The sequence below is a fragment of the Onychostruthus taczanowskii genome, unplaced genomic scaffold, assembly GCF_017590055.1.
Source record: "Onychostruthus taczanowskii isolate IOZ18803 unplaced genomic scaffold, ASM1759005v1 scaffold4, whole genome shotgun sequence".
In the NCBI taxonomy this organism is placed as follows: Eukaryota; Metazoa; Chordata; class Aves; order Passeriformes; family Passeridae; genus Onychostruthus; species Onychostruthus taczanowskii.
Genome location: NW_024501459.1, coordinates 20,849,968 through 20,869,808, shown reverse-complemented (window position 1 = coordinate 20,869,808; position 19,841 = coordinate 20,849,968). Strand labels below are relative to the sequence as shown.

General features: G+C 38.7%; 1 protein-coding gene across 5 annotated transcripts in view; it reads right to left on the bottom strand.

Moving 5' to 3' along the window:
• Positions 1-19,254, bottom strand: part of VPS13B (vacuolar protein sorting 13 homolog B) — a 429,942-nt gene extending 410,688 nt beyond the window's left edge. For 4 of the 5 annotated variants that reach the window (XM_041413097.1, XM_041413101.1, XM_041413100.1 and 1 more), the window contains exons 1-3: positions 19,096-19,254; positions 18,245-18,422; positions 10,617-10,760 (exon numbers count right to left, since the gene is read on the bottom strand). In XM_041413097.1, coding sequence (XP_041269031.1) covers positions 10,617-10,760; positions 18,245-18,391 — 291 coding nt within the window. In that variant the 5' untranslated portion in view covers positions 18,392-18,422; positions 19,096-19,254. The remainder of the gene's footprint in view (positions 1-10,616; positions 10,761-18,244; positions 18,423-19,095) is intronic. The other variant, XM_041413098.1, reaches the window with a different exon arrangement.
• Between the last annotated feature and the right edge of the window lie 587 nt (positions 19,255-19,841).

Here is a 19,841-nt window from a genome sequence, read left to right as displayed (position 1 = left end):
CAAATCAAACACTTGTAATTATCTTGAAAATTCTAAGTGTTGGAATTTAGTGTACTCACATATTTCAGAAATCATCACGTATTAACACACAAGTGTCTGGCAAGATGATATGCTGTTTTCCCTGCTAATTTTGATGTGACAATAAAAGCATGACATGCAAAGCTGAAGAATTATCTTCTAGGGAGACTGTATCAGGAATGAATATCCAGAAGACCAGAACAGTCAACAGCCCTGTCACCTTTTGCAGGTACCAAAAGGTGACAGTTTGACAAAGTCTTCTTGAGCACTCTAAGTAGATTTGATAAAATTCCTGTACATAGACACATAAACCCTCTTTGTACTCATATCCCAGAGACAATAATTACTTTAATACAGGTAAACTCACCTGAAATATATAAGCATATGCAAATCACTAGCATTAGTTACATTAGTTAGTGATATTAGTAGGTTTTTTAACCTACTAACCTGTTGACTATTTGGGATTTTTTTTCCAGAAATATAGCATATTAAGCCACACCAAAAGAAATTCTATTCCATTCACATTCAAATCCACAACTTTGAGACCCACAACACACTCCACAGTTCTAAAATAAGTTAAATTGGTCAATGCTGCATTAACTCTAATATTTAAATTATGCCATACATTTCCCTGCTATAATGTTGCTTTGCTGTATATAATTCCTTCAATTCCCTAGCAGCACAACCACTCCACCAAAAAATTACTGGATACTATCATAGCTGGTACAGAACAAAACCATAATTTATATTTCAACAATGCACTTTCTAACTGGTGCTTTGCCAGGAGTTCAACCTGACATTCAGCTTCCAAGTTCACTTTGCAGCCTAGAAAGCTCTTACGTATCATCTCCTCTCTCCACAGAGCTGATTCGGGTGATTTGCTTTATAAAAAAGTGTAACATTCACACTCTTCAACTTTCCAGAATACAGCTGTAGTATGTAGTATAAAATAGTCTGGGGTCTGTAGCTTTCTAGTGACCACAGACCATGTGACAATGGTCCATTAAAGAACTCCAGAAAAAAAGAAAGGTTTTGTTTGAGGGAAGCAAGTTAAATATACACTGACTACCACTCAGCTAGGTATGTGACAGTGCCTGCCCACAAAGCAATCAGAAAATGGCTCTTGCCTGCTCTCACTGCCCTGTAACATGAAATTATAAACAATGCAAAACAACTGTTTACCTATGTACTGAGTGCAATCCATATTTTCTGTCCTAACTTCCTTTTTACCATCAAGCAATGATGAAGTGAAGTCAGAAGAAAAGTCATCTTTAATAGGCATAAATACAAATGCACATATATATGTGTACACAAATGTATGCCCCAGAAGGAGCTCCTAGAGCAGTGCAGTACAACAGGTAAGTGGGGTTGCTGCTTCCTCACATGTTAAGTAACATCACAATCCCCCAAGCAAAAGAATCTAGAATCAGTAAGTAGAAAATAAGGAACTACAGTTTTAAACAAGTAAAAGGAGGAACATGGGCTTGAACTACCTCACAAGCCAAGTGGGAATTGTTCAGATTTTAAGCGTCAAAAGGTGTAAGAGGCAGCTCACTGGAGTGAAATTGTATTGCAGGCTAGAAGTTGTACAGAGATGAGCACAGAAACAAGATGCCTCATGCTGAGAAGAGATGTTCCTGCTTTAGGTTAAAACAAATCATACTTAGTTTTTTAACACAGGCATTTGGAATAGGTTTATTAGTTTTCATGTGCATGAATAAAGTGAAGTGTGCCTATCTGGGGGTCAAACAGCTCTTGGCTTACATTATTTGATTTCCAATTTTTCTTTTGTTTTTTTAGTGGAACATGACTTACCAGTGGCAAGTTACAGTCAAATTCTAGAATTAAATGCTATGGAAGCAAAAATAAAAAAGGAGGGGAGACAGAGATAAATGGGTTTACTGTTACTTGTGCTCTATTTGATAACAAGACGTTCAACAATATACCAGTTTCCACAACTAAGACATGGGAAATGCTTCAGTCAGAACATGCTCCCAAGCACAGCTTGCACCTTCTATGCCAACAAATCTCTAAATCTAATACACTCCTGTTCCAGGAAAAGCCCCATAGGTTGCTATCTAGCTCTTGTTTCCCGAAGCAGTAGCCCATGTGCAACAAGCTGATAACACTTCAAATTTCAGCAAATGAAAATAAGTATTTTCCATCAACAAAGACAGTATTGAAATTTATAAACATTTATTGATTTAAAAATAAATTTTGAGATTTTGAATTCTCACCATGCTATTTCCCAAACAACTCAGTTTTGAAAATGAACCCATTCTGCTGCTTCACTTTCTATGTTGAGTTGCCAATGTTAAAATTGCCAAGTGCATTGACATGGCATTGCAATATAGACACCAGGTCTTGGATGCTCTCTAGTCCCAAAACACAGCTCTTGGAAAAAAAATAAAGCACTAGCTATATTTCAGAAAGATTAGTTCAGTAGGTCAGCTGATAGCTACTCAATATATAATTTAGTGGAATGAGACTGATCAGACAAGAATATGCTTAGACAACACATGGACAAATGAAGAGATTCCAGAAAGAAGAGGAGTCAACTTCTACAGCCAAGAATCAAAGCACAATTATAGTTAAACTGGAATTCTAAGTAGAAAGGAGGAATCTAGCTAGGAAGTCGATGCCCACACTTTAAGTACTTTAAAAAACCCAACACACATCAAAGAATAGGATAAGAAAAAAAAGGAGAATTATAAAAAATAAAGTAGTGAGAACCACAGATTAATTTAAGAGTATCTGCCCAAAAGAACAAGGCTTTTAAAGAGTACAAATCTAAGACATGTATGTCACATAAAGCACTGATTTCTGTTGAAATTCAAGTTGATCCAGAAAACAGCAAGCCCCATATCTATTTTAGAACAAACCCATGCAATAATTCTGTTTTAGTAATCTGCTCTGAAAATATTTTCTTCAAAGCATAGGAGAAAATAATAGTATATTAAACTACTAGGTCTGAAATATTATGACCATTCAATAAATTCAGCCCTATGCAGGATTCCCAAAAAAATACACATACATGGAAAACTACTCCAACACATCTAAAATTAGGATTACATTTTTTTCCAAAATATGGCATCCTAAAAAGGTTCCACCAAAATAAGTGAGACATTTCTCAGCTAGGCAGGTGTTCCAAGGCAAATAAGTAGAATTCTTCATGTAAGCGTGCTACCCTCACCTGATTAAACAATCTCTTTAGAATTACCTGTGAATATATGGAAGCTTAAAGCATCACCAGCACTACCCCAAAAAAACCTACCCTTCCTGTCTTGGGGTGACTTCACATCCATCAAATTTCTTTAATCTCTTCTCACCTAACCCATTTGTCCATTTAGGAACCTCAGCATTCCTTCACATACTGCACCCATACCCATTATCCTTTCCTCTTGCTACTTGAGAAAGACAGAATTCCAACTGACGCTCCAAAACAGACCAACAAACTTCAAAAGTATGCTCCAAACAAGTGTCTTGTACAAAGCTAACAACACCATAAATCTGATACAGGTGATTTCGTGCCTACTTTTGTAAATGTGCTTGGAACACTACAGCAAGTCAGAGTGGACTCCAGAATTGCAGGATATGCACATTTTGATCTGGTTGCCTCAAACTTTACCAGCTGAAGGAAGAAAATTGAAGCTTCAGTCTCTGAAGTTTATAGAAAGGTCATAAATTGAGGTACAGCACCAGCACCACACAAGCATTTAAAAAAGACGTTAGACCCCTAACCTGAGGCATTGATTTGGCAGTTACAAGGAAGTTCATATACACTGCGTATAAAGTATTGAGACATTAATGTATATAATCCACATTTACACATAAGTAAATATATTTCTGTCCTTCTTGAATTTAAAGGACAATTAAACCGGTTTTTTGGAGGGCAGTAAGTTGTTTAAAACTTAAAAAGTGTTATTTCCTTTCTGGCAAGGGCATGTTTCCCTACACACAACTGACATTTTTAAAAGGCAAAGAGCCAGTCTAAGCCAATATACCCAAATAATAATAAAAAAACCCCAAACAATTCTTAATTCTAAATACCTAAATTTTAGAAAAGCAAGACGTGAACTTGGGATAGATAACAAGACGCCTAGTCCATACGCCTAAGACAAACCAACTGTATGAGTATACAAAATGCCTTAAGTACTATTAATTATGACAAGGCAGCTAGGAAACTGCAGCTTTATTTATTATGAGGGCTGTCTTCCAATCATTTTTTGCAAATCAAAGAAAATCATCACTGAAGTACTATGAATTATGACAAGGCAGCTAGGAAACCTGCAGCTTTATTTATTATGAGGGCTGTCTTCCAATCATTTTTTGCAAATCAAAGAAAATCATCAGTTTAGAAAGAGATCGTTCAGGCAAGTTCATGAAGAACCGCAGCCCATGGGGAGGACTCACATTGGAGAGGTTTGTGGAGGACCGTCCCTTGTGGGAGGGACCCCTTGCTGGGGGACAGGGAGAAATCCTTCCATTAAGGAGCAAGTGGCAGCAATGTGATAAACTAACCACAACCCCATTTACTGGCCCATGTGCCACTGGCAAGAGGAGGCAGAGGATCAGGAATAGAGTAAAGCCAGGGCAGATGGGAGTGGTGGGGCAAGGTATTTTTAAGATTTGGGTTTACTTGTCGTTATATTATCCTGATGTGATTGGTAAAACTGCTGCTACAGAACTGAAGGGAAAACCATAACTACACACAGCTCCTGGCAGCTTCCTTAAGCTGCAACACCTATACCAACACAGGGCCATATTCTCACCTGGCTGTCTCTTCACAACATGCAAAGTGCATTCATCTAAATAAAAAAAGCCATTGAAAAACACTGACGTTATGCAGCCTTAATACCTACTGACCAACCCAATTTTAGAATCACAGAATCATTTACGTTGGAAAGGGTCTTTAAGATCAAGACTGTTAACTGTTTTGACAACATCAAAAGATTTTCTTGACAAGAACTGCATTCAAAATCAGAGCTCTTTGCAAGAATACAGTCCCAGCTACATTTAGGACTGCTCTTTCTGTCCTTGAACCTACTATCACAGTAAATATGCCTGACACCGGGCTCTCATACATCCCCTCTCTTGCTTGGTCACCCACTGTTTGGCTGCTCAGAAAAGCATCTTCCCAGTCAGTTCCTTCTCACATCAAGTCACATGTGTTCCAAGATAGTGGGACAGCTTACTATGCCTCGTCCCTGTGGGTGTTCTCAGGAGTTAGGTACAGCACAGCTGTTGAAGATGTCATCCAGGGTTGCACAAGCCAGAAAGCAGAACTGCGTCCAAGTATTGTTCTTTACCAGAAACATCTAAAAGCAAGGCTAACACCTAAAAGCAAGGTTCATTGCTCCAGAGTAAGCAGTAGGATTAGGTCAAAGGTGCCACACTATCTTGGCCTGTAGGCAGCACATCAACACTGAAAGATGTCCTAGGAGCCAGGAAAAAGCACAGAAGGAATCAAACAAGATCTCTCATACCTTTCACAGTAATCAGTTTCAGACATGTGAAATCACCATTACTTAGCCCTGAAAAGGACTCAAACAGAAATATACTGGCAAATCCACATGAAAACTGTCCAAAATTAGGAACACATTAATAGGCATTCAGGTAAACAAGACAGGTATTCAGACTGAGGCAACACAAGGGCAGTGGCAGGACTCCTACAGCTAGAGTATTAAGAAATACGCCTGCAGGAGTCTTTGAACAAATTCACAAAGGCAATTTTTTCTTTCATAAGCATAATTATTGCAATCTCAAGCATCAGATGACTTGCTTTTAAAGTCTATTAAAGTGGTTAGCAGGAACAAAAATAAGTAAATTACATGGTCACTCTTGCATGCCCAGCTAGTACATGTGATTATTTACCCAGCTTTAAGCAAAGCTGCTCATCCCCTCCTCAGCCTCTCATTTGAAATCACTGGAGAAAGACAACAAATGCTGCAAAGCCTTTTTTAGCCTCCCTTTACTACTTCCTCTATTGAAAGAGTAAGTTTATTAAGTGTTTTTCCAAGACATTTGTGACATTTATCCCTTAAAAGGATAATATAGTTGAAAGAGAACCTCCTAAAACACTTATGTTCACATAGAGCAATTTATAGAAAACATAAGAAGCCTTCAGACAAGAGCTCTTGACAGAAAATGCACAAAACCCAACAAAAGAATCTGCCAAACCTTCCTGAACCTTTGGAAAACACTAAATTACAGTCTGATTTTCACAAAGCAATTTGTTTCAATTCAAAATAATACGGGGAATTTTTCTTTTTACCCATATATACACTAATTTGTATGCATGCACACAGAAACAAAATCCTCTTTTTTCTGATATTGCTCTATTAAAATAAGAGCATCATGAACTGGCTGCTTAATTAGAATTTCATATTCATCCTTAACTTGATATGATTCAACACTAGCTGATAACATAGTTTGCTTCCTATAGAGCAATTCTCGATGTAATCTTTGCCTTAAATTTTGCTAGAATTCAGTATCAGGTTTACTGAACTAAATACACTACTATGAAATTAAGTACCAAATGAAATTTATTTAAAAAATAAAGACCTTCAGCTTCCCCATGAGCAAATAAAAAGCATAAAGGTGAGCCACTAAAGACTGTTAGTTAAATCTTCTGACTTCAAGTCCTATCATATTTCTGCTGTCACACAACACCAGACTTGTAGTCTCAAATGGAAAAAAACAGCACTGTTTGTCCATACAGCCACATTCAACCGAATTACTACAACTCAGGTGAGGGAAAAAAAACACTAAGAGCACTGCTTCAGATCTGGAGCTAGCTTTACCACCTAAGCAAAGACTTCATATAACTATACCCTCATCAAACACAAGCCTTCTGTCTTTACCTTCAAAGTCCTTCATATGTCAACGCGCCTTATCTCCCATCTCAGTCATTTCCTGGTCAAGACCAATTTCTGCTTCCAGCATTCTTTGGTGGCAGTCTCTACAGCAGTCAGGTAAGAACATGTCTGGTATTCTGACAGTCATGCTTGTGGGCTGTTCTCCACTGCCTCCACAGTTATCCTGCTCCTTCACAGCTTTCTTGGTAATGCCTCATGAAAGGAGCAATGCTCAGTTGTCTGTATGCTGATCCAAACTGCTTGGTTTCCCTGTGTGCCTCTAAGTGCTTCAACTTAACAGACTTCCCCAGTTCCACAATTAATTATCCTTGGAGTACAGGGAGCCTTCATACACATCAGCATATTTCTGGTGCACTGTGTTCTTCTTAAAGGCAAGGACTCAAATGTGAAGCAGTAATACAAATAACACATTTCTCCTTGATCTCCTCATTTGCATCAGTTCCAAGACAAAAAAGCACAGAATTCAAAGTGGAACATGAAGAATAATCTTGTGGTTAGTTATAATGGCAGGAAGGTGAAGAAAACAGACAAAGGCTTACAGGCTTGTCCTTCCCAATTTACACTACCTAAACTTTAAAGCCTCTGGTTTGAGCATGGAGATATCTTAGCACTGAGAGGGGAAGAAAAAGTAGCAAACAATTTCAAATATATTGAAAAAAAATGTGTAGAAGAGAAAGAGTTAGAGAAAGAGAAAGAACAGTCCAACAGGACAAAGGGAGAAAACCTCTCATAGAAAAAGCAGCAATCAATACAGATTTTAAAAAATGGTTTCAATTCTATATGAAGTCAGAGATTTAATACATAGAGATAGGTAATGAGAAGAACATAAAATACTGGAACTTCAACCACTTTCTAAACCAAAATATAGCACTCATGGAGAACAGAGTGAGGAAAGTCAATTACTATAACTTAAATACAAGTCAAGCAAACTTCAGAATCCCATTAAAGTGTTTAAGAACAGATTTTAAAATCATACCAACATATTTGAGAACATTATAAATGCTCATATTTAAAACTCAGTGCTGCAGAAGATTAGATCAAGAGAAAAAAAAAAGCCAGGCACAGTTGCATTAGGCTGACAGACATCAAAAAGCAATGTGGAACACCTCAAAGCCAAATTCTATTTCAAGTACTGACACTAACCAAAGTCATAACCAAAAATTCATAAACAAAGCATGTTCAATAGAACAGCCCTTTACTCACTGCAAAGTTGATGCACTTCAGTTTCATTTTCTTGTAAAGTATCCACAGTGGATACTGTACATAAACACCTGAGTTTTAGAAGTAGTACTGCCAGATGTAGAAAAGGAGAAAAAGGAAACAAAGCACAGAAGGGGAAAAGCAAAGACCTTCAAAATGTAAATACCACTAATTCTACAGAATTCTGGATTTTGTACATCATTAAGTGAACTTACCACTTATGCAACAGTTCTGCTTAGAAAAAGAATTTTTGCATAAAACTAGAATATGAGCCATTACTGTCTAATTGAAACTTAGCTGAGGAGATGCTGCAATAAGCATGAACAACAAAAAAACCTAACTAAACTAATACTGAAGCTGAACGAACAATGACACAGCATCACAGTAAAACATATCACAAAAGCACCCCAAGGAACAAAACTCTTCAAAGATGAGAGCAAAACCCTCTCTTCCTTCTTCTGTAGGGTCCACTGGATAATAGCTTCAAACAATGCCATGTATTTTAACCTTCATATATCTTCAACAGAAACATTGTTTTTCACATTTCTGTAAAATAATACCTTTCCAAAGAAAACACATCTCACTAAGTTGAGGTCAAGAACTTTATTTTTTACTCAGGTGAAATTATCCCTGTGCTCATTAGAGGTCTCACCTGAGGAAGGAAATACAGGGTCAAGCCAATCAATTTGAGAACTAAACTAAGCTTTCTTGCTAATCATGCTCTTCACTGACATGAAGTTCCTGGCAGAACAGTTCCAACTGGAGCTAAACTCGCTGAAAGTTCATTTCACTACCACTTTCCATAGAAATATTTCATTCATATTTTTTATTCATTGATTACAAAATTTTTTATGACAATTGGTTTTAGCCAAGTACACTGCCATACTTTGAACACTTTCAAATAGTAATTCAAAAAATGAAATTCATTTCATTCAAAGTTGAATGTCAACTTTTTAAACTATACCCTAAAAAACAGCATAAAAGTGTTTTCATCTACATTCTTGTTCATCAAAGATAATCCTTCTATGGCACAGACTCAAATTTTACTCTCCTGAGCATACATACCAATGAATAATTTGTTCAAATGTCAGTTGCAATTTTCAAAACTCTTTTCTTGCCTCTGAATCTTAAACATCTGTAACAAATACTTGTTTTGAGAGTGTTTTACATTCATGACACTTGACCTTTTGATGTATGCACCACAAAATTTAAGTTTCAAATACCACGCAAGCAGGAAATCTGATCATTTCAGCAGTAGCCATCTGCAAGGTCCAATATCAAATATTAGTTCTGGGTTGCACAAAGTCATGGGCTACAAATCTTTTTCTGCAACTCATAATTAGTTGCAATTTGCTGCTCCCACAAACACACATCTCATGGAACATCTGGTCTCAAAAGCTTACCTTAACTTTGGAAAAGTACTTAATATTTGGCTGGTAGTGTGCATATATGCACATCCACACATGCACACAGACTAAGTGTAACTACAGAATGCAAACATGTCCTCTGTGGGTGGCTAGGACTAGAGATTTCTACTCCAGCAAAAAAACCTCCTAGTTCTGCAACTGTAAAAGGCTGTATCAAGAAATATCAAACAGGAAAGTGTTTTCCAATGCTCTTGCTGCCTTGTGTCTAGTTATTGATGTTAAATGTTAACAGCTCATCAAGCACCCTACCAAACACTTGAGTTTTTCACAAACTGGAATTTTTGTTTGCATGATCCTTAATATAAACAAAGCACTGTTGAATCAAAATGTGAACAAGGTTTTTAAAAAACCAACAACCAAAACAAACTTGGAAGCCTCTCTAGAATTAAAGCACCATGCTGATTAAAAAAAAAAGACCCACAAGTTCAACATTAACATAATCAAGTACTTTTTAGTTAACCAAGTTAGACATATGACAAAAATTGAGGCACTGCATATTTTAGCTTCATCATGTCAGAAGGAAACCTTACCTGAGCCTGTGAAAACAGCCTAATGCACAAATTATTCTGAGCAACTAAAAGAAAAAAAAACCCTGAAGAGCCTTATATACAAAAAGTCTTCCAAGTACACTCAGGCAAGCAATATAATTACTAAAGGCAAAAATTACTTAGACTCCAGAATCTTCAAAGCATTCCTTCAATAACAGCAACACTTTTGAAAAATGTCCAGTGCTGATTTGTGCCACATACAGCTGACTCAAGCAACCAGCACTGCTGCTTGGGAGACAAAAGCTGGAAGCACACAGCATTGCTCTTGAAATCCATTTCTTCTCTGTCATAGGAGAAATCTGACAGAGCACTATTAACTTGCTTTCATATCTGCAAGAACACAGCTACAGCTAATAGAGTTTAAAAATAAGCATAAAGGAAGATATTAACAGTGACAAGAAGAAAAACATGAGCCTCTCAGAAAATGAAAGGGATCACAATTTCACATGCCAGATCCTTCAGGAGACTTTCAAGAAAGTGGCCTATAGAAGCTCCTATTCTCATCAACCTCACAATGTTGGAAAAGCATTCATGACATTTCTTACCTGAGCCCCATCCTTTAACTTCAAGATGCATTCCATTGTATTGATAGTGATGACAACTGGCTCTGATCCCAATTTTGTCCATGGCACATGAATCCGAAGCTCATGAATATGCCCACTTAAAAAAGTAAATGGCAGTTTCAGCTCCTAACAACAACAAAGAATGCAGAATTAACTACTGAAACATATCAAAATTCCAGACACATTTGTAACTCAAAATAGTTATGCTCTATCACAAGTCAAAAGTTATTTTCCGTCCCCTAATCAGCAGTGATTGGCATTTGCCTTTATAATCACTCACACCATTAGGTCACAATTAGTCTGTTCAAAGGAGACATTTGGGTTACCAGGTCCTTGATAATAAAAGATAGCTTAAAGCCACCTCTCCTCCCTCACATGAAGCTACTGCAAAGTGTTTTGCTATTCAAGGTACAAGTAGAAACAAACAGAGTGAAGCAGAGTGAATAAACCGATATGCAACCAGTATTACTGTGAAGAGTACAAATTTGGAATTAAATATTGACAATGCCACAGTAAGGCAATTTCTTTTGAAATATTTTAGTGCTTAAGCGTTTTAAGAGCTCAGTTCTCATAAGACTGGCCCATTGTTGCACCTTTCACATCAAACTATTTAGTAAATACAAAGTTATTAAATTTTTCATTAGCAAAACCAGACTCCTACACAGCAAGGTCTAATGAAGATGTCTCACTGGTTTAAAAACTTGTGCAAGTCAGTCTAGAGCTTCCAACAAATGCCCAGGCACAGATCACAACTCTGCAGGACAGCCTCAGGGAATCAGCTGCTGCTTGCAGCAAATTCAGCAGGAAATAAGGTGCCAAAGTTTAATCTAAACGTACTCAACTAAGTAAACTGGTGTAGAGACAATACAAAGTGTACAAAGAGCTGCAATTTCCCAGTAGCTTCAGGTGTTCTGCAAAAAATTAGTTCAACGCTTAACCAACAGAAGAGAGCTAGAGAGCTCTCAGGTCAGGCTAGAGAGTGGTCCCAGGACTGGCAATCAAGATTTGGGACATGGAAAACAATTGTTTACTGTAAAATAAAGAAGCAGTATTCAATATGTTAGAATTTTAAGTCAGCATTCTCAATACTAAGTATTCCAATGCTGAGGTTTCAGGGATTCTTCATCTTTTCACTTTTCTAAAATCTCGTATTCTGATATTTTTTACTATCAAGTTTTAATGGAGAAAAAGCAATGCATCTTCCCTTCAAATTGCTTGTAGCCTGGTATTTTTATCATCATCTTAGATGCTGGGAACTACAAGTGCAGTATATTCTCAGGTTGAGAAGTAAGTGAATCTAAGTATCCCAGATACAGGGAAGCAGTTTTGGCCAACCTGCAGTGACCACGTAGTCCAACTGCCTGACCAATTCACGGCTGACTAGAAGTCAAAATATGTTATTAAAGACATTCTCCAAATGCCTTTTACACACTGGCAGGCTTGGGGCATCAACCTCCTGCAGGAAGCCTGTTCCTGTGTTTGACCCTCTCAGTAAGGAAATGCATCCTGATGTCCAGTCTAAGCCTCCCCTGCTTCAGCCCTGAACCATTCCCACATGTCCTATCCCCAAATACCAGGGGGAAGAGCTCAGCATCTTCCTCTCCATGTCCCCTCCTCAGGAAGATGTAGAGAGCTGTGAGGTCACCACTCAGCCTCCTTTTCTTCAAACAAGCCCAAAGTCCTCAGTCCCTTCAAACAGGACATTGCCTCCAGCCCTTTCACCACCTTTGTTGCCCTCCTCTGGACACATTCTCATCCTTTACCCACATTCTTCAGCTGTGGGGCCCAGAGCAGCACACAGAGCTCAAGGCCAGGCTGCACCAAGGCTGTACAGCAGGACAGTCACCTCTGTGACCGGCTGGGGAGGCTGAGTTTGATGCACCCCAGGAAGGGGTTTGTCCTCTGGGCTGCCAGGGTGCATTGCTGGCTCCTGTTGATACTGCTGCTGATCAGCACACACAGGTTCTTAACTGTATTTTGGTAAACTCAGGAACACAAACCTTTGTTCAGGACTCCAGAATTATCCTGGCAAGCCAGGGCTTAAGCACCTTTGCCCCTTGGCTCAGGTTAGGTACATGCATCTCATTCAACATAGAGTTCCTATGAATGAACAGATGTTACACAGAGAAGGTCCATGAAACTCAGAAATCAAGCAGGCAAGTTGCTAGGGAATGTCAGACACACATCTACCACTGGATCCAGAAAGCCTCTTTTCCTGCACTGCTTGACCCTTGATCTATGTACAGAACTTCTATATTAATAAAATTTGGAGACAAGGGCATTTTGCATTTACTATTTGATATGTACTATAAAGTCTTGAAGTATGCCTATACAATATTTCCGTCAAAATAGCTAATTTAATTTTTTGCCTAAATATATTGAAATAAATAAATGTATCAGTGATAAATTAATGAATAATTAATATATAATCAAATCTTAGTGGTATGTTTTAAAAGCCCCCTAAAAAGTTTGATTTTCTTAAGTAGTTATCATCTCGTAGGTTCAGAGTTGAAAAAATCACCATTTACACCTGTGACAGGTTTACATCTTGAGAGTCCTCAGGATGACTAGAAGCAAGTCAACTATTCTTACCCATACCCACACCATCACAGTAACTACAGAGAAGCAATTTTAGGGAACACTTTCCCTAAAGTGTCCCTAAAGCAGGTGATAGCTCCTAAAGCTTTCTACTGGTACTATGAAGAAGTTTATCCGGTATCCAGCAGCTAAGAGTATTGCATATTCACTGCTGACAAAATTTTCAGAGGAGGAAACTACACAAAATTATAGCTCTACTTTTTTGCCAAGTACAGCTTTTAGTTTGTAAATTAGTTTTTGGGCCTTAGTGAGTACTGATTAATGAAGTATAAAAAACCACACCCACCTCATACTACAAAAACTCAACTCCTTCAACCATGCTTACACAAGGTCACAACTAATTTCAAGTCCCCATTCTGAGACCACAGTTTCAGACTTTCTCATTAAAAGTTCAAAGAAAATTGTTGATTTGTTTTTACAAAGTGTTTTTTCTTGATCTCGTTCACTACTACACTTCAGGATTTTAGCCCAAAGTCTCTCCTAAAAAACCAGCCCTAGGCACACAAGCAACAAAAATAAAATTTTCATCCAGACAGTTTTAGTTAAGACACTTTTTTAGAAAAGCAAATATTGGGCTATTTTGCTACAGATCTTGCTATATGATTAATTATACAATAACTTAAGCAGTGTCTTCTGTTCCAGAGCTTTTTTTGGTGGGGGGGAGAGGTGGGAACTGGGGACATACATGAAGTGTGGCACAGAAATAAATTATAAAAAACATGCAATCTAAAAATACATTACAACATAAGAGACAATGCTTTCAAAGATCAAGGCAGCAAACTACCACTGTTAACAATAATAGAAATAAACTCCCCTTCTGAACTTGTAGGTCTATAAGTTTTTGTCACTCATAAATACCACAACATCTATTGAGATCCTGGCTTGTCTTTACTTCAAAAGACATTCTAGAATCGCTGGTTTTCCACTATTTGCTGGATGGATTTAACACATTCTCACTTTTGTCTAGTTAGCCATAAGATATTAAAAGAAACAGAAGTAGGAATTATTTCAAAATAATAGGTGATAAAAGCAAATGCACAAAATATTTAGAAGATAGTTCTTTTTCAAAGGAAAATTAGATACAAATGTTATCTGTCAGTCAGGAAATCCATTGTCCTGGTCACAGGTAGGGCAATTAGAATAAAGCAGTGTAGAGAACTCTTTACTGTACTACTCAGTAGACAACACAAATGTGGGCCAAGTTAACTAACTTGTTCATAACACAACATAACAAAGAACACTTTTATTCCTCCCTGTTTCCATGCAATCTTTCTCCTTTCATTAAGCATTGCTTGAAATTCTTAATATTTCTTCTATACCCATGACTGATTAAACTTCACATTTCAGATTTTCCATTTAATCATATAAATCCTTCACAAAAATATATATGACTCAAACCAAACTTCTGGGCTTGACCCATAAATAAGTGACTAACATGTAAGACTACAGACTAGATGATCATAATTCCCCTTTCCTTAAAATCTCCCCTTGCTCTAAAACACAAGACTATTCTAAAACACAAACTATTCTAAAACACAAAACACAAACTATTCTAAAAGTTGGGGTGATAGGTGAGTACTTGTTCTCCACATCAGTGTTAACTCAAATACCTTTTCTTCACAGTCAAGGCTGTATTTCACAAGTAACCAGTGGCATATGAAAGAGACTTAAAATAAGGATATTTCAATATTCCCATCTATTTTAAGTACATTAGAATTTTTCATGTTTCTTTCTATACAAATTCTTTTTAGATCAAGGTATCCTTTGTCTTCCAAAGAATACTTAATCTTTCCCTTCTGCATTTGCAAAACAGCTAAAAACTAATTATGGGAATAGACATAAGCAGCAAGAAGAATCACGATGAGTGTCATCTTTTTGGTACTACTGTGTCAACACATATACTACACACAAGCTAGTTAACAAGTTCAGAGGTAGCTCTCTTATCTCTGGTACTCTGGGGGCTTCACATAAGACTTGACAAAAGTGCTTAAAATGCTTTTCCAAAAAAACAATATTTAAAGTATTAGTTTCAATATTTTATTAAAAACTACTTGATTGAAGTAGTTTTGTAAAATGTGCATATTATGTACAGATGTACATTTCCAAAATTTTTTGTATGTTCAGTCTTCTAGTAATTGAATCATTCAGGAAAGGAAAAAAAAAATCAAAATTTTATTAGATTTAATCTTCAACTGAAGATAATTATAATGAAATCAACTGGCTATTCAGAGGGTGATATAATTATATACAAAAGCTACACTGTACCTAGAATATTCAAGCTAAGTACAAACTAGTACTTGACTTCCACAACAGAATTGGCTTGTACAAAAAAAAAGGGGGACAGGCAGAAGGACAGACCCTAAGAGTTATTACAATGATGTTCAGCTTAGTTTAATGAAAGCATAAAACTTACAAAAATATATGTTAAAAACATGCAAAGTATTTCCAGATACTGGAACATTCTCTTCAGATTTGGTAAATCTTCTGTCAAGAACTGTATTTCATCTGATCTCAAGAGGTATTGGCTTCAATTTGGTAAAAAAAAAAAAAAATTAAAATCTTCTATAAGACAAACAGCAGTTCATGCTTTGTTCTTATCTGTCCTTTGGAATTCTGTTGGGTGGCTCAGAACAGCACAACATGACATTGGAACACTAACATCACCTAAAGTGCATGGAGCAGGAAGCACACGCTTGTTCCCAAATCTGTTATAAAGTGCTTCATCCAGGTAGTTTTTCACCTATGCTAACACTCCCAAAAACCATGTGTAACTCCACAGAACATGGAATTCTCTGAAAATGATTAAGGCTCTAGAAAATACATCCAGAATAGGTGGATTTGTATCCAAGATCCTGAAGCATGAAATTAAAGCTGTGTTCATGTCAGATAAAGAGCAGGGAACCAGGCTGGGGATCACAACCCAGGACAGAACAAGAGCACAGCAGTTAAGGAAACTAACTTTAGGTATCATGAATCCATCCAGGGAGAGAACCCAGCTAAAATGATACATACAATTTTTAGAGACCAGCTTTTTCAAGGGAGCTCCTGAAGCTGCAAGGGTTGGATACTTTGCATTACTGCACAGTGCTTACTCAAAGAGTTTTGCTGAGCAGAAATAAACACCATCCCCACCACAAAAAAAAAAAAAAAAACCAAAACAAAACACTGGACCCACTCTCATCTGTGGGTCCAGACAAGTTCCAAAGAATAATAAGAGCCAAATGAAGATAACTGTATCTTACAACCACACAGCCAAATAATGTAAAAACAATGGGTCTGAGCTAAATTTTGCATCCATCACTTATTCACATTCCCATTCAAATGGCCATGGGTACACATGGTAGTATTTGTCACAAGTGCCATAACATTATCAGGTTGAGCTGGATATTTAGGAACCCAGTTCATAGGCAGACAAAGATGAAGCAAGGGATCACCTACCAGCCAACTGCAACTACTGCAAAGGGAACACCATCAATGACAGCAGCAAAATTCTGATAGTGACAGGTAATACAGCATGTTTGATATATTCATCCCAAGTCATCATCTGTTGTTAGGACAAATTTTCTCTGCACAGCAGAGCACTGAAACACCTTACCTAGAGAAGAGCTTCTCACAAGACAGAGTTCAAGATCCAGTTGAAGAAAAACACATCATGTCTGACATAATGCTGGCAACAGCTCTGCTCAAAACAGGAGGCTGGACTAGATGACCTCCAGAACTCCTTTCTGATCAACCCTTCTTTGTACATATGCATTTAAAAAAGCTCACAGGGGAACACATCCTACAGAAAATCAGCTGTATGGACAAGTAATAGACTTTGTATTGTACTTGTATGCACCCAGTAACAGACTTGAGAGAAAATACAGGGGCTACGAAATACTTGAAGGAAGACAAGTAAGGTTCTTTAAAAAGCACAGAAAGCAGAGCAAGATCTCTTGTAAGATTTCTCTTCTTCCAGAACAGGATCAGAGATTCTTAATTAACCATATGTATTAATTTTTCACATTTTAAAAGGTGTTCCCAACAGACACACAGTCGCCCCAGCCTATTCCAATGCCTCATAAGCAGACACATAAATGAGATTTCCATTTATGTCAAACCTAAGTCTCCCAACATGCAATTTATTCAATTGCTTCTGGTCAGATCCAAATAATTCTTGCCCCATCTTGTCTCATTTTAGTCAACATTAAAAACACATTCCCTGTATACTTTATTCTTCTTTCAAGGGACGTATTTCAAAAATTTCCCATTCTTTGCTGCATTTCCCTCAGCTCCTTCACTTGTTTGGACTAGATCTGGCCACAGAACTCCAGCTAAGCCCTGCCACTCCATGCACAACAGAAAGCAGCTTTATCAGTCTCACACATTCAAGTTGTCAACTCAGATAAGCATGAAAAGAAACCATCCCTGTGCTAAGGCTTTATCACTGCATACTGACAGCAGGCTCCAAATTCTGTATCTAGTGTTTTACTTGCTCAAGCTTGTTGTTTTAAGGCTAATTTGTACTGTGTCTTTGATTTAATCCACAGAAACCAGATGATCAAATCTATTCCTCAATTACTCAAGTTTAGATAGAACTGGAACAATGAAATCTGAAGTTGTAAAACAATACAAAGCACAAATGTGTTTAGCATGCATAATTAAAAAGAGATTCTACTTTACTTGGTGAGCTTTCAACTTAGTTACTATATATAATTTGTAAATATGACTGGGAAAGCAATTCAATTAATGCTCCTACCATAAAACAATAGTTACTGAAAGAAGAAACCATCCACGAAAAAGCCTCTCTTCACACTCCATAACTTACAGAATGTGTAAAGAATTACCATTCACTGCTAAACAAATGGCATGAAATTAAAGCAAGAATAACTAAGTACAGGAGGGGGAAATACTTGCATAAGAAGAAAACCAACAAGCACTAAGTTACTACTTAGCTGTGCAGACCACTCTTAATTCAGACAACTTCTTTTAAATCAGAGACATGGACTGCAACTGCTATAAACATAACATACCTGTTCAAGTACATCCAACTTCAATTCAAGTTTACTGAGCACAACGTCTCCTCCCCAGAGCGACAACTGCAGATCTGAAGGCTTCAAGTTCTTTATGTAGCGATTCACATAACTCATCAAAATAGGAGTTACATAGGACTCCAGCATTCTGGAAGATCTCTGTGTTACAGCTCAAGCACTAGGAAAAGGACAAGAAATTGAGATGTCAGTTATATAGCTCCAGTCTAATTTGCAATAATGCAACACTCCCATTGTTTGAATGTATGAAAATCATTCTAAGCATCATTTACAGTCAGAGTTTATACAGTTACATATACAGATCAATTGTATAGAAAGACACAAGCACATCTATTTACATTTACGAATTTTCAGGTTCCATATAATATATATGTACATTCACACACACATATCTGTGTTTGCATGAACTGGTAACTGGTTTGTTCAAAAGAAAAGGCAACCAAACAAACGAAGACACAGAAAAGGTGATCGAGCAGTGCACCTTGCTTTCACACAGCATTTAAGTGACAGGAAAACTCCTTTTTGGATTCATCAAAAGGACAAATTTGGATAACATCAAAAAAGGGTAACTCCTAACTGATAAGAGTCCACACTAAAATATCGCCTTAGATGCACCTCATCGGTCTCAGCACCGTGTACAAGCCGGCCCGAACTTCAAGAAACCAACATCCTTCATGAACCCAGCTGAGGTTACATTATGGCTTGCCATCACTCCCATCCCTCCCCACACCCTTTCCCAAACCCCCGCCGCCCTGAGGCGACCCTTCCTGGTCCCGTCACCGCCGCGGCTTCACCCGGATACCTTCACAAACCCGGGAACCCCGCGCCCGTACCTTCGGGACACATCCTCGCACGTCCCTCCCGCGGGCCCACGCCCCCTCAGGGCCCCTTTACCTGGCCCTGCACAGCGCCCCGAGGCTCCGCGCCCACCCCGGGCCGGCCGGGCCGCGGGAGCGCCGCGCACGCAGCGCCGCCGGCAGCGCCTCCCGCCCCGGCTGCACCGCTCGGGCGCTTCCGGGTTCCGCCGCGCATGCGCGCTTCTCCGCCGGCCCTCGGCCGGAAGCGTTCGGCGCGAGCGCGGGGCGGGGCCAGGCGGTGGCTCTGAGGGCGGTGCAGGTCACGTGCCAGGCGGGGGCGGGGCGGGGCTTCCCCGGCGTCCCCGTGGGGCGGGGGCGGAGGGGGCGTGCGGGCCGCGCGGCAGAGTGACAGGGATGCGGAATGAGCGAGGATGGGATGGCCTCGGAGGTCATCGAGTCCAGCCTGTGACCGAACAGCACCATGGCAACTACACCGTGGCACTGAGTGCTACGCGCAGGCTTTACCTAAACGCCTCCAGGGACGATGACTCCACCATCTCCCTGGGAAGTCCATTCCAGTGTCTAATCACCCTTCACCTGAAGAAATTTCTCCTCACGTCCAACTTGAACATCCTCTGACACAGCTTGAGTTTATACCCTCATGTTCTCTCCATGTTTTTCTGGGAGGAGGCGCCAATTCCCATCTGGCTGCAGTCTCCTTTCAGGCAGTGGTAGAGAGCGATAAGGTCAGCCCTGAGCCTCCTTTGCTCCATGCCAAACAC